The sequence below is a fragment of the Atheta coriaria genome, unplaced genomic scaffold (genome assembly GCF_025399875.1).
Source record: "Atheta coriaria isolate IRGN ID8LTWV9N9 unplaced genomic scaffold, Caltech_Dcor_3.1 hic_scaffold_7_pilon, whole genome shotgun sequence".
Lineage (NCBI taxonomy): Eukaryota > Metazoa > Arthropoda > Insecta > Coleoptera > Staphylinidae > Dalotia > Dalotia coriaria.
Window position 1 is genome coordinate 10,437,650 of NW_027045449.1, and position 14,516 is coordinate 10,452,165.

General features: G+C 40.7%; 3 protein-coding genes across 4 annotated transcripts; 2 read left to right on the forward strand and 1 right to left on the reverse strand.

Moving 5' to 3' along the window:
* The first annotated feature begins 45 nt into the window (after positions 1-45).
* On the forward strand, positions 46-5,430 carry LOC135796104 (uncharacterized). The gene is given in 5 exon segments (XM_065308009.1): positions 46-433; positions 495-2,719; positions 2,721-3,325; positions 3,389-4,853; positions 4,913-5,430. Coding segments are annotated over 4 exon segments (4,500 nt in total). The 5' UTR covers positions 46-433; positions 495-613; the 3' UTR covers positions 5,237-5,430.
* A 98-nt stretch (positions 5,431-5,528) lies between these two features.
* SmB (small ribonucleoprotein particle protein SmB) lies at positions 5,529-6,558 on the forward strand. Its single transcript, XM_065308019.1, has 3 exons — positions 5,529-5,667; positions 5,734-6,127; positions 6,181-6,558. The coding sequence occupies exons 1-3, from the start codon at positions 5,665-5,667 to the stop codon at positions 6,426-6,428; spliced, it is 645 nt and encodes a 214-aa protein (XP_065164091.1). The 5' UTR covers positions 5,529-5,664; the 3' UTR covers positions 6,429-6,558.
* A 1,845-nt stretch (positions 6,559-8,403) lies between these two features.
* LOC135795332 (Krueppel homolog 1-like) lies at positions 8,404-13,366 on the reverse strand. 2 transcript variants are annotated; one of them, XM_065306983.1, is made up of 2 exons: positions 13,039-13,366; positions 8,404-11,144 (listed from the first exon to the last, which is right to left on the reverse strand). In XM_065306983.1, the coding sequence occupies exon 2, from the start codon at positions 11,113-11,115 to the stop codon at positions 9,544-9,546; it is 1,572 nt and encodes a 523-aa protein (XP_065163055.1). In that variant the 5' UTR covers positions 11,116-11,144; positions 13,039-13,366; the 3' UTR covers positions 8,404-9,543. The 2 variants fall into 2 exon arrangements, with proteins under 2 accessions (XP_065163055.1, XP_065163054.1); XM_065306982.1 differs by lacking the exon at positions 13,039-13,366 and adding an exon at positions 11,215-11,448.
* Between the last annotated feature and the right edge of the window lie 1,150 nt (positions 13,367-14,516).

Consider the following 14,516-nt stretch of genomic DNA (forward strand, 5'->3'; position numbering starts at 1 on the left):
TAATAGCAGCTTTTTCAGTCACTTCAGGCACGCACGATGCACTTGAAGAACGCGCGGCGCGCACAAGTTCACCGCCGGCGCAATTTAAAGGAAGCGATCGCAAAAGGAACAAGAAAATAGAAAGGAAAAGTATTTACGTGGTCGCGCACGAAAACGGTGGAAAATATATAACGCGCGGCGTGTGTGCGCGCACGCACGACCGGACGGGCACGAATGGACGCGGACTAAATTTAAACCAAAGGTGCTTTCGGCAGCTTGCGAGGAAGCTTTGTGCGTCGGACAAGTGCCACACTGTCGGCACGGTGTCCACGTTCAGGACACGCACATCGTGTGCGTCCGGCATGAAAATCGCAAGGATTTCCATCAGATTCGTGCGAAACTGTGATATTTTCGTTACCAGTGTTACTTAAGTTAAGTCATGAAGGACCCACATGTGAGTATTGCAATCCACGCTTGCCTGTAAAGCATGTTTGTGTGTCCAATGATATTTCTAGTGTATTTTCGGCCCAAATATCGAATGACATCATCAGCAGATCCAAAACTTTAAGGATTCAATGAAAATGGTTTCTCTCGCGTGGAAGCCTTGATCGCCTGCATCAGATTTGGGCATAATATGAATGACCATCGCGACCTCGTCGCCGGCGTCATCACATCAACGAGACAAAGTCCTGGCAACGCGCCAACTTCCAACGCATCTGCAGCGCCAAGCAGTAATCGACACAGCTCGACGCCTGCGACGCCTCCAACCGCATCGTCTTCATCATACCCAGTCAACAATAATAACAATAAACGCAATAGTGGCATCTTTTCCTTCTTAAAATGGTTCCGTTCGACTTCGAAGGAATCAGTGGCGTCGTCACGTGACTCACCGACGTCAAGTTTAGGAAGCATCCCTTTCGGTGGCAGTAATTCAAGTCTGAATAGTACAGGAACAGCCGCGAGTTTTAATTTTATACCACCGGCCGCCTACACGCCGAAAACTAGCGATAAGTGCATTCACCCAGGACCTGAGACTGACACCTACAAAGCAAGGCTTAAGCAACGAGACAAAGTACGCGAGAAAGACAAGAATATCACGCTGAGGAAAAAATACAATCTGTTTTTCAACCGCGATAAAGGCACCAAGCAAAAAGAGAAGAAACCGGAAGTCGAAGAGGAAAATAGAACGAATCACAAAGAAGATAATTGTAAGAGTTTACCACTGATGACCAAGACGAAAATGAGCGATGATGACAAAGGTCATCGACGTACAAACAGCGACTCATCAAAGGGAAGAAAAGCCGGTGCGTATTTACACGTGAAAGGAAAGCGCAAAGCTCCACCACCGCCGCAGAACGAACAAAAAGAAAGCAGTTTAAGTCTGCGACGCAAGAAGCGTCTTGCGCCTCCACCACCAGCTGCGCCAACAGCTGAAAAGGTAATAAACGCGTTGAATACCGAAGACAACGTGACTATGGCCGCGAAACAAAATGGCGGCGCGCATAGTTTTGAGTATGCTGACGTGGACGTCATTCAAAACGACTGTTTAAAGTTAGACCACGGTGTGTTAAAACCCACGAAAGACCAGCCGGTGCTAAAACCGCAAAAAAGTCCATTGCTTGGGGTTGCAACGAGTTTAAAAAGCGAAATTCCGGTGTCGCCGAAACCATGGTACAAGCGTGCGACTAGCAGTCAAAGCAAAAAGCGGGAAAGTAAATATGAACCTGTCATACCACCTTTCATCGTCGATAATAATAATCATAAGAATTTTAAGTTGGAGAAAACTGAAAAGGATGATAAACGCAAGTCAAATATTATGTTTTTAACTAATATCAGCGAATTGGATCGCGAGGCGAGTGAAATAATTAAAAATCAAGCGAATTCTAAGCAGAAACAACCAAATGAACAACCAGACTATGAACTACCGGAAATGCCTGAGTTTATGAAGCCGAAAGCACAGGAAGATGTTTACGATGTGCAGCAGCCGCCATCAAAGCGGAAATCTGCCAAAGATTTGATTGCCAAGTTCAATGCCATCACGAGCGTGACGAAGGTGACTGTAAATTCGGCGTTTTTCAATCCGTCAAGTGATAAAAATTACTTTGGTAAAAAGAAGGAAGTTAAAGAAGTGAAAAATGTGTCTGGCGGTAAAGACGTCAAGAAAAATGGATTTGGTTTGTATCAAGGAGCAGCAGCTGGACCAGGACCTTTGATGAAAAGCGAAACTACAACTTGTATTTTACCAGTTCCACAAGCAAAGCCCCAAACACCAAAATTAGAAAAACTCGAACGTAAAAGTTGGATGTGTCCCAAATGCAATTTGGAGAATGATTACTGGCGTATTATTTGTCACGTTTGTTCTACAATTAAACCATACTTTGATAATTTTGCTGCATCTGACTCACCTACCAATAGTGGTAACAGTAAACCATTGGATGATTCAAATGTAAAATTAACCAAAAATGTGAATAATTCTTCGTCATCAAGCAGCAACAACAGTTTAAACGTTTTAAACGTGACTAATGATAAACCAGCGGTGACTACAACACCAGTAACTTCAGAGCTTCCTATTTTGATGAGGTCTAAGACCCAGATCAGTTTTGGTGGTAACCGTGGTCAGAGGGCGCTTGGTACCACACCGTCCCCAGTTCAGAATGAGACTACAGCTGAAACTAAGCGCGAGGAAAAAGAAAAACTAAAGAAAATGTTGATTGAGATGAAGAATTCGTTACCGAAACGCAAAATCTCATGTGGTTCTGCAAAATCGCAAGAGTACCATTGATGAGGGACCGGAAATTCAACAGAACAAAGCGAATTCTAATAAGATTTTAGCGGAAAACGATGCAAATCTTGACCTGAAAGATGAAAAAATGATGGAAGTAGATCAAAAGATTGTACAGAAAGAAGAAGAAATCAAAACGCAAATCAAACCATCAACATCCAATGATCAGAAGAAAGAAAGTCCTTATCAATTATTAAGACCGAAAGATTTTGAAGATATTTACAGTGAAAAGATTGCTACAAATTCAACTACACAACATTTGTACGCAAACTTACCAGAGAGTCAGAATCCAACGCCCAAAGAACTGTTTTTTAATGTTCCGAAAAAATTAAACGAATTAAAACAGAATTTAGCAAGTGGTAGCGGTTTTCAGTCAACACCGAACGCTGCGGATACTTTGGAGATTAATAAATTGCTGAGACGACTGGAAAATGCGATTGCAAAAGGGGATTTGAACGATGCAGCTGGGTATGCAAAGGATTTAGCTCATCTTAAAGTAAATTGTTCTGTAATACGACAGAAACAAAACTTCAATGAGCTGCCAAACAAAGCAAATCGTTTTATGTGAGTATAGGCAACTTTAAATACACAAACAAAACTTTACAAGCATTTTTTTTTAAATTTCAGTGTGGAAATGTATGTAGAAGATCGTTTATCGCATCGTGGACCGTTTCCTATTGAAGTATTCAATGAACAAACTGTTCTTGAGTTGAAACAACAAGTACAACGTGAGTTTGAGATACCTATTGAAGTGCAACGGTGGATTTTGGGTAAAGAATTAGCTGGTAATGATAAAACTACTCTAAAAGAACTCAATGTCACGCAAGGATGCCCGATATTTTTGTATTTGGTTGCACCAACAGCAAAAAATACAAATGAAGAATTAAAAACACCAAAAGTGGTTAATATTGAAGTTAAAGAGTTGAATGTTGACGTTAAAACTAGCCAAACCAAAGAAAAAAGCGACAATGTTGCTAAACCTTCGAATTTACCAGTGCCAACAACAAATCTCTCTAGTGGTATTAGTAAATTATCTTCTGGACAATCTGGGCAATCTCCTTCAGGGTTTATCAGGTCTGAAAAATCAGCATTTGCTGTTGTGCCATCTGAAAAAGGTAAAGTTAAAAACGCTGCTGTTGGAACTTCTTCCGGAAGTAATTCTCCTCGAATTGTTGGGGAACACCTCAAGGTCCACGTGATGATCAAACCAAAAACCAACGCAGAGACACAAATTGGTGAGATTGCCAAGGCACCACCTGTTTCTAAATTACCTTTAATAACTAAAACAACCAATTCTCATCTACAATCATCATCATCGTCTTCGTCTTTAACAAGTACAACAATTGCTTCTACTTCCTCTGAAAGTAAACCTAGCACAACTGGATTAGCCACAGCTGTCAAAACATCAGTTATTGTTCAAACAGCTCCAACGGTTTTAGCTGCAACACAAAAAGAAAATAAAACTCCACCCAAAGCTGAACAGGAAGACTTTTCCGAGTATGATAAAACAATACGACCTCCACGTGTGAATAAAGAAGCGAAACAAGCACATTGGATTTGTCACGTTTGTACTCTAGTGAATAATCCAACAGCAAACATTTGCTCTGTGTGTGCAACAGTGCGTCAAAAGCAGGAAAACACAAATAAACCAGATAATAAATTGCATTACTATGAATTGATGAATTTAGACAATTCAGATTTGGTTCCAAACTGTGATGCATTTGAGTGTCTTGTTTGTTTGACAGAAGTGAAGCCGAAGGAAGGTGTCACTCTCAGGGAATGTCTTCATCAGTTTTGTAAGATGTGTTTAGCACACACAATTGAATTCAGTGATGAAGCGGAAGTAAAGTGTCCTTACAGAGACCAAGACTATTCATGTGACATTGCTTTGCAAGATCGAGAAATAAAGGCGTTGGTAAGTCGACAGGCGTATGACCAGTTTCTGGCTAAATCCGTTGCGCAAGCGGAGAATAAAATGGATAAGACTTTTCACTGTAAAACACCCGATTGCACAGGTTGGTGCGTTTTTGAAGACAATGTCAATGAGTTTCGATGTCCAATTTGTAAGAAAACAAATTGCCTAACTTGTCAGGTAAATTTATTTCTTTGCTTTTTATTAAATTTGGTTTTTATTATGTTTCTTTTTGACAGGCTATACACTGGGGTCTAAATTGTCGTCAATATCAAGAACACATGAATAACCAGTCGGAAACGGATGAAGACGCACGTCAAACACGAGAATGGTTGAATGAAATGGTGGAGAAGGGTGAAGCGCTTGCGTGCCCCGCGTGTCATGTTGTAATGATGAAGAAATGGGGCTGTGACTGGGTGCGCTGCTCAATGTGCAAGACGGAAATCTGTTGGGTAACACGTGGATTACGCTGGGGACCCGCCGGCAAAGGCGACACTTCAGGCGGGTGTAAATGTGGAGTGAATGGCGTCAAGTGTCATGCCAAATGCAACTACTGCCATTAAAGTAACCAAAAAGACATTGTGTGAACACGAACTTGTTAGTTTAAGAATGTTGAAGTGCCATTATTTAATTATGTGTGCAACGAAACAATGTGTGATCTTTTCTATAGTCATATGCGAAATTAATATTATATGAAGCGCTTTCGGTTGTGTTTCAGGTGTTTTAAATATTTATAAAAAATATAAATACAACACAATTTAGTTGATGATTCATTGTAACATTGAAATATTTCAAGTTATAAAACTTGACGAAACATTTGAATATTGATTTTAAGGCAACCAACCGTACAGAAACTCTTTAGTAATATCCCTAGTTATGTTTTGACGCCGCTCAAAAGCAAACGTTGTCTTTTATAGGTTAACTTGCGTTACCGATGCGTTCATCGGTTTTTTTCATTTAATTTTATCGGAGTTAAAATACAAGCACCAAGATGGTAAATTAATTTATTATAAACAATAACTTATATAAATACGTTAACAATTTGTTTTTATTAATATAGACGATCGGAAAGAATAATAAAATGATCCAACACATCAACTACAGGGTGAGGATAACCCTGCAAGATTCACGAACGTTCATCGGCACGTTCAAAGCGTTCGACAAACACATGAACATGATCCTCGGAGACTGCGAAGAGTTCCGTAAAATCAAACCGAAGAATTCGAAAGTCGAACGTGAAGAAAAACGCGTTTTAGGTTTTGTTTTACTCAGAGGTGAAAGCATTGTGTCACTCACAGTTGAAGGTCCACCACCACCAGAGGAAGGTTTACCAAGAGTACCAATTCCTGGTGCTGCTCAAGGGCCAGGCATGGGTCGCGCAGCTGGTCGGGGTATGCCCGCCGGTATTGGTGGTGTTCCTGTTGGTTTGCAAGGCCCTGTTAGAGGAGTAGGAGGTTAGTTTTACTGAAAATTCATATTGTGAGTTTTACAAAGTGTGTTTCTTCAGGTCCATCTCAACAAGTAATGACGCCTGGTGGCCGTGGACAAGTAGCGGCTCCACCACAGATGAACCAAGGCCCGCCGAGAATGGGCGGACCACCACCGGGGATGATGGGACCGCCGCCTGGTATGATGGGCATCCCACCGGGTATGCCAGGGATGGGACGCGGTGGACCACCGCCGCCGATGGGTATGCGCGGACCACCACCGGGTATGATGCGAGGAGGACCACCTGGGCCACCAAGACCATATTAGTTTTGACTCCACATGATTTCATATTAAGAATTAGTTTTAAGTTTATGAATGTGCTCGCTGCGTATTGGGTTGCCTACGTGTCGATTTCTACAATGATGAAAAACTACTTGAATAAATGATGTTCATAGTACGTACAAGCAACTTACTTCTAATTTGCGTAGTGATCGTCTCTTTCTACCATTTTGTACCCAAAATACACACTGAAAACTGCGTTTTAGTATGTACTCAAACTTATAATGTTAGCCAATCAATCTTAATTTAGCCCCAAAGTTTAATTTTAATTCGAAGGCATTTAGTTAGTATTTATCGTATAACTTTTAAAGTTTTAGTCCAATTACAAATAGGTATTGAAATAATTTATTTATAAAGTTGTTCTTTTTTATAATAAGCGTTAAAAGATTTATTTTTTAAATTTTTGTTCAAAACTGCAAACCTTTGAAAATTTGGCGGAGGCGCCTGACATTTTAATTAGTGTTTGTAATAATTCTGAAAAACTAATTATTTCACCATGTATAGGGGCTTTTAATTACCTTATTAACAAAACTTTTAATATATTTGTATTTCTGGTGTACCTTGTAGGTGTATTTAAATGCACCGTACACTTCCGACGACGCTCAAATCCTAATTATCTCAGAACCTAATGAAGATAATCGAAAACCGAAAACGTCATTGTATTCAGAGGAATATTGTGAATAAGATAACAATTTAAAAATTGTAATTCTAAGATAGTGAAAATCAATTTTCCGATGCAATTTCCTCGGGAACTATAAGAATTACAAACAAAATTTTTACACTTTCTTCATGTCATAACAAAGGTCTACAAAATGGCAGATTTAGTTTTTTGATTCTACAAAGTTGATAAAAACCACTCCAAATTACTCAAGAGGTTACACTTGATTCTTTTTTGGCCTAAAAATTATTTTTTATGCTAGAGCTGAACAAAAAACGTGAATCGGTAGAGAATCACAATGCGATGAAAGATATCCAGTCAATTTTCCAATAACTCCAATATTTCGGAAAAACAGGGTGAAAATCTGAACACTCCAAATTAAACTACAACTCAGATTTTTACCAAACTTTCCAATCTAGTGTAGAATGAAGAAGGAATCCATTAATCCTATTTTCATTCCGATAACTTAATTAGTTTTCAAGATATTGACCATTTTTATTTATTACATAACTATTGAAAAGTTAAAATTTTAAAGTTCAATACAATCTAAAATATTGCCCTGAATCCGAATCTGAAAACAGTTTTTCTTAAACTCTAATAGTTTACAAGGAAAGCGCAAAAAACTGAACTTTTGCTTTCCTCTAACTTTTCTAATTTTCTAATTCTAATTAAAATCAAAAATTTAAACTTTTTCTTGCAGAATATCAAAGATACAGTAATTTAAACTAATTTATCTTAGTAATATTTTGTGCTAATTATCACCGTTTAAGTCCTATCGACCATTTTATTTCTCAATTTAAATGAACAGTAACCTCCTATCTATTATACCTAATTACCGTCTAAACAATCAAAAAACGTCTGATATCTAAATAGAACTAAAATAAATCATTAACCATCACGTTTTTTCTAATCTCGTGCAATAAAAATTGCAATAATTAATTGTTTAATATCCAATTAATCACATTTTTTCAGGCATTTTTTCTTCCAAATAATTTACTTATTAATAACAGTACTGAAATTGAACGCAACCTTTGTAATAATTGACTTTTTATAATAATCTATAAATAGCTCTTACGAAAATGTCAGAGCCATTGTCCTCTCCTCCTACGCACCGTCGCGACTTGCACAGCTTGCACAACGTTGACTTCGATTTCCATAGTTTTTTTTCTGCTGATTTTGCAATTGTTGTAACATTGACCTAATGCACTTATCGTCCAATCAATTCAATCAGGTTGCACAAGAAGCTGAAATTAAAAATCACACAGCAAACGCAACACAAACCAACAACAATTTGTTTAATTTAAGTTTTTTTACTTTAATAATTTTATTTTATTATATTCAGTCAATCAATCAATTTCAATTTGATAGTTTGATATTTTTTCATCATTTTGTTGCAACAGAATTCATCATGTGCATCATTTTTATAATAATAATCATATATAAAGGGATATCCATAGTATATAAACAAACAGAAAGATAAAACAACATACGATACAATAATAATTATAATAATTAATTTAGTGTTTAGTGTTATAGTTATGGTTTCATTGTTTTGCACGTTGCTTAGCTATCTCTAGGTAATAATATTAATGCATTTATGTATTCCATGAGTCGCATGAGGTATGAGAGTTTTACAATGACACTTGTGTTATTTGCTAGGTGGGTAAATATGAACGATGAGCTATATACAACGTGAAAATGTTGTTAATGTATTCATTTGCTTAATGTAACGTGTTTCTTTCGCTTAAATTACCTACGAAGTAACGTAATAGATGCTAGTACAACGATGACAGTGCGCTTAAATCTTCTATATGCGTATTTGTAACATTCATTCGGGTTATTTTAGTAGATACCTACAATATTACATAGTTTTCTTTTTTTTAGGTTTTAAACTTTCTTTCTTTTTTTTGTATTGCTCGGGCTGATTTTAAGTTAAAACCGGCTGGTTTTAGTTTCGCCCTAGGCACTGCAATGAGGTAATCGTCATGTCTTATCACAGAAACAAAAATTTTACACAACTAGGCGAATAATAATATGCATACAATTCACTCGTACTCTACGCATAACTCTTTCGTTCAGACTAAATTGCATATGTATATAAAACGCATTCATTCAAATTCACACAATTTCATAGAATTTGGTGTTTGTTTTCTTCATTTACACACGATCACACACAGATTCGCTACGTTTTCGACTTTGTGGCTAATCCACGCTAATTGTAAATTAAATTATTAATAATAATGCGGGCGAGTGCGTTGACAACATCAAGCGCTTCGCAAAATATGCGGTTTTAAGTAATTCGCTTGATGTTTTCAGCAATTTTTATTTTTGACAGAACGCGCTCACCCTTTTAGTACGTATTAGTCTTTTCATATCAGTACGAGTTTTCTCTGCTTAGTTTGGTTGCCTATATTGCCAATGATTCTCGAAGGATTGTCAGTTTTACTACGACGCTCGTGCGTACTGAATGACCGACGAGTAACGCACCGGCGAAAGATCCTTCGGCGATGGAGTATTACGCCGTTCCTCCTCCTCGGTTTCCATCGACTTCAGAATCATCTTCGAGCGTTTCCTAGGCGGTAGTGACAGTTCAGGGTCAGGTGTGACCGAAGGTGCTGGTGAGACAGGATTACTGCTCGGAGGAGTCAGCATGGGTTCCGCTCCGGCAAGAGCAGCCTCCACGCGACGTCGGATGTCATCCCCAGCGTTCAGTGGTTGAACTCCTTCGTAGGATAAAGTTGGAACGCCGAAATAAGACGGGCATTGGCGCATCGCAGCGACGACATCCTGGGATCCACGTGAGATAAGATTCAACACTGCGAGGGATTCAGGTGCTTCGTCATTGGAGTTCGAGGAGACTTCCTGGACGCGTTCGCGTGCGCTTGCAGCCGCAGCAAGCAATTCCACACCTGAAGCCGGTGGATATCTATCTCCACGGGAATAGAGATAGTAACGAATGTCCTGTTCATAACTGACGGGTGCCTCAGCAATGGGGATGTGTGTGAGGTTCAAAGGCATGTCTCTATTCTCCTTGTCGCTGGAGGTACTGCTGGTGCTCGAGAATGACGAATAGGAATCTATGCTCGACGGCGAGGTTGATTGAGGTGGAGTTGCAACAACTGGTGGTGGGGATGGACTTGCACTCACTGCAGGTGCGGAATTCTCGGAATGACTCTTGATGTGCGCCTCCATGTTTTTCTTGGACGTGAAGGTATCATTACAAATTGTACATTTGTAAACTTTCTCACCGTAGTGCGCCACCTGGTGGAGTTTCAGGACATGATTGTAACCGAAACTCTTACCGCATATCTCACAGGAGTATGGTTTTTCTCCTGTGTGCGTACGGCTGTGGACTTTGAGTTGTTTACTGCAGGTAAAACCTTTTTGGCACACAGTGCATACGTAGGGCTTCTCACCAGTGTGCGTACGCATGTGGATGACCAACTGACCGGATTGTATAAAGGTCTTTGCGCATACGGTGCACTTGTGCGGACGTTCGCCAGTGTGGATGCGCATGTGACGATGCAGTTTGCCAGAGTGCTCGAAGGCGCGCGAGCACACATCACATTTATACGGACGCTCCTTGGTGTGAATGCGCCGGTGTACGCTGAGGTTCTCTTTGACGCTGAAGGACTTGTTGCAGAACTCACATCGGAAAGGTTTCTCGCCGGTGTGTGTTCGGTAATGACGTGTTAAACGAGCGGGCACCGCGAAGGTTTTCGAGCAGATGTTGCACCGGTAAGGATCTTCGGTTTCCTTCGCGTGTGTACGCTGATGCGCTTGGTAGGATGATTTGCTCGAGAACATTTTGTCACACAGCGTGCACTGCAGGTTGCCTTCGGAGGAAGTCGAGCTCGGGGATGATGCCAAGGGACGAATCGCTGGAGGTGCGTTTTGAGGTAAACCGGAAGGTATCGGTAGATCTGGACTGCAGAAGAGGCGTTTGACTAACTCTTCATCGGCCACAGTCGACGACAGTTGGATCGGAATGACCGTCTCGTTGTAGAATCCTACCATTTTCGGTATGGTCCACTCCACTTCTTCTTCTGAAATAATCAGAAAAACATAAAAAATTAATTTTTTTCAAAAAAAAAAAAAATTAAAAACAATCCGCACCATTCGCAACAACTTCACTTTTGCATTGCATAATCAAATTCTGAATGAAATTCTCCTGCACTTCTTTTAAATTCGTCTCCTTTTTGTCGGCGGACATTTTAAACCGGTGATTTCATTGAGTGTGCAGCAAGGCAACCAGTCACTCACTAATATTCGTAGAGTATTATAAAACGCGCAACACAAACTCAACTCGGAAAACGAAGCGTACGAGTCAACGTCAAGAACTAAACTGATTTTCGGGAGTCGCGTTTGCTATCAGCGATACGATGCGCTCCCAGCAGGGGGGACGGGCGGTCGTGGTGCGTGGGGGGAAGCGCCACGCGATTAGGTGCAATGAATGCACACGCAAGCACGCCACACGGGGTCGCGTTGCGTAAACTCGAATAAACGAATACTTCGCGTCTTCTCATCGCCAAGCAAGAAACTCCGCCCTGTGCGTGTGCACGCAGCAGGAGAGGCAGAGGGGAAACACGCCTGCGAGGTTTTCGACCTCCGAATTTGTGGGTCCTGTGCGCGCTGCCGAAAATACGAACGAGGCCCAAAATCGTGTGTGCGTAGCGGAGTCAACGCATGGAGTGCGTTGAATGCGCTCTACGGGTGCAACGCACACACGAGGCCAACGACCCCACAAGCAGGGTTCCTCTACTTTTCTTCCGAAACAGAATCACCGAAATCGAGAAGCCCCGCGCGTCCCGCGTTAATATCACTCACTACTTTCTCTTCCATAGAGACAGGACGGAAGCGCGGTGTCCGCAGCGCATCGAAATGTTATCGGATCGAAATAAAAAGTGTTTGAGAGCAAGCTGCTAATGTCTCAGACGCTTATTTCATACATTATCGACTAGGTCATGGAAATAACACGTTAAAAATTTATTTTTTTCTCATTTAAACATTAAATTTCTTTAAATATGACTAAAAAATAAATTATTCTCTTTCATTTACAAGACAATTAAAATTTATTAATAGTTTTATGTAAACTAACCGGTTTTAAATTTTTTTTGTAAAAAAAAAACAATTTTCTATACAAGTGTATAATAAGTTGCAGAGTTTTACCTTTGCGACTTTCTGCACGTATAGCACTATTTACAAATATTTGTTTATTTATCTGTATTATTTAAATTTAGATACAGAGTGAGTGCGCGACTGTTTTCGAGAACGATTCAATTCGAGTCGAGTCAACTTTTTACGCGTAGAGACACACACACACAGGCAATAAACAGAAAACAACGCCGGCGCGTGTTGCGCATGTGTGCGTCCTGTGTACGTAGACAACCAGCGATGGTGGTGTTCGTGCCACGAGCGCGCTGCCGCTGCACGGCGGCGAGCGACTGTGGCCGCACCACGAGCGCCGCTCGATCGGGTGCGGCCTTCACCATACATCGAGTGCACGAGCGCGCAGCGCCAGTCGCTCGCCTCCACGTGGGGCTCGCCGCGCGTTCGAATCGCTTTTTTACAAACGATCACCGACCTCGTCAACCCGTACGAACGTAGGTCGGCCGGCGACGCAACCCGCGCACAGCGCACGCGCCTTCCTTCTCTCTTCCACACATAGTCTCTGCGTATCACTCATCTCACTCTTACATACCGCCCGCCGAAAAGTACTTCGGTTAAATCCATGACCCACGATACGTTTTTCAAAATTACTAATTAAAACATTACGCAAAGAGACAAATCAAATATGTGTGTGTGCATGGTAAATACGTATATTTTAAATAAATTATTTGAATTTGAAAATAAAAACTTTAGACTTAACGTTCACCCATTACCTATCTCAATGTAAATTGCTTAATGTTAAAACAAAAAGTAAAAATTATTTGTACTTACAATTCATTGACTCAATTAGTCAAAATGATGCACACAGATAAATCTGCATAAAGTTTCAAACTTTGCAAAAACACTTTCACAAACTTCAACTTTTTTTGTTTCCAAATAATCAAAAGTTTAAAAACACTTTATTTTTATTTTGCGCACTGTGTTTAATCACAATTCAATTGTTTACAATCGGTAGCAGTGGGTAATCTGCGGCGATGTTTTAAATTTGCACAACTTTTAGCGGTGGATGGTTGGTGGGACGACGCGATCGCAATCGAAAGGTGCTGGCTATTGAGCTCTCCTTGCTCGCTGCGCTCGGAATAATACTAGCGTGAAACTGCCCTTACCGCGAGCGGGCTGAAACGTACACAAGTACACAACATCACCTTCGTGCATCACCGGCGCGCTTCGTTCACACTCGCCATATCAACAGCGTGCGGCAAAGCATCCATGCGTCGCACTAATCTACACAGAAATGTATGCGTTGAACGCGTGCGGCGCGCGTTGTGAAACACTCGGTGTGCACACACGCGTTCCGAATGAATCGGAGTTTGGTGGAAGCAGGCACGTGGAGGCGCACGACTGTGGCCGTCGCTGCTGAACGCGCGCGCGCTTCGACGTAGTATCCGCGGCATAAACACGCCGCGAACATAATTAATGTTGATCTCTCGCGGCGCAAAATGTTTGCAACCCATTACACACACTTGTCTATTCCACCAATGACGAGTGTATATTTTCATCACATTTGTATATATCTAGTGTTGTTATGCGTGCGCTGCGACAGCAATTATTCTAAAATTGGCATTCGGACACAAATACAATCAAAACACGCGCCAATAGTTATCGTTATAAATAGTTTACCTATACACGATGTTTTACAATGTTTTGTTTTTGAAAAAACCAAAATATAAATCAAAAACGCGCAAAAATCAATATTTTAGTATTTGGAATGACAATAGATAAATACTGTTATTTACGTCGTGTATCACGACGCATGTTTGGATGATAGCGACATGATAAGCAAGTAAAAATACGTCCAAATGACCGTGTGTAGGCGTCGTGCGAATATTCCATGTGTGTGGGTAAGTGCGCGTTGAGGTTGTCACAGCGTTTCGCTGGGATTATATTCGATTGCGCCACGTGCGCCCTGCGAACGCCGGCCACAGTGCCTCGCCTCCACAAACCCAGCGCCAAGCGCGAGGACATTGAAGCGATTCAAACATTGTAAGCATTCAAAGGATCCCACTAATGACGGAACAAAATCACGCACGCGACGTAACAATATTTTTAGTTACAAATTTCTAATCACAACTTATCAGTTACTTAATATTAATAAATATAAATAGTGATACTTAGTTGTGATATTAATAAAATAGATTCAAGTGTGTGTGTATGTGTGGTTGTCTAGTTTCTGGCTGGTCTGGTGAGAGAGAAAGTTTTTCACAATTTCACACTCGTCGGTCGGCTGTTGCCTTGAGAGGAAGATTCGG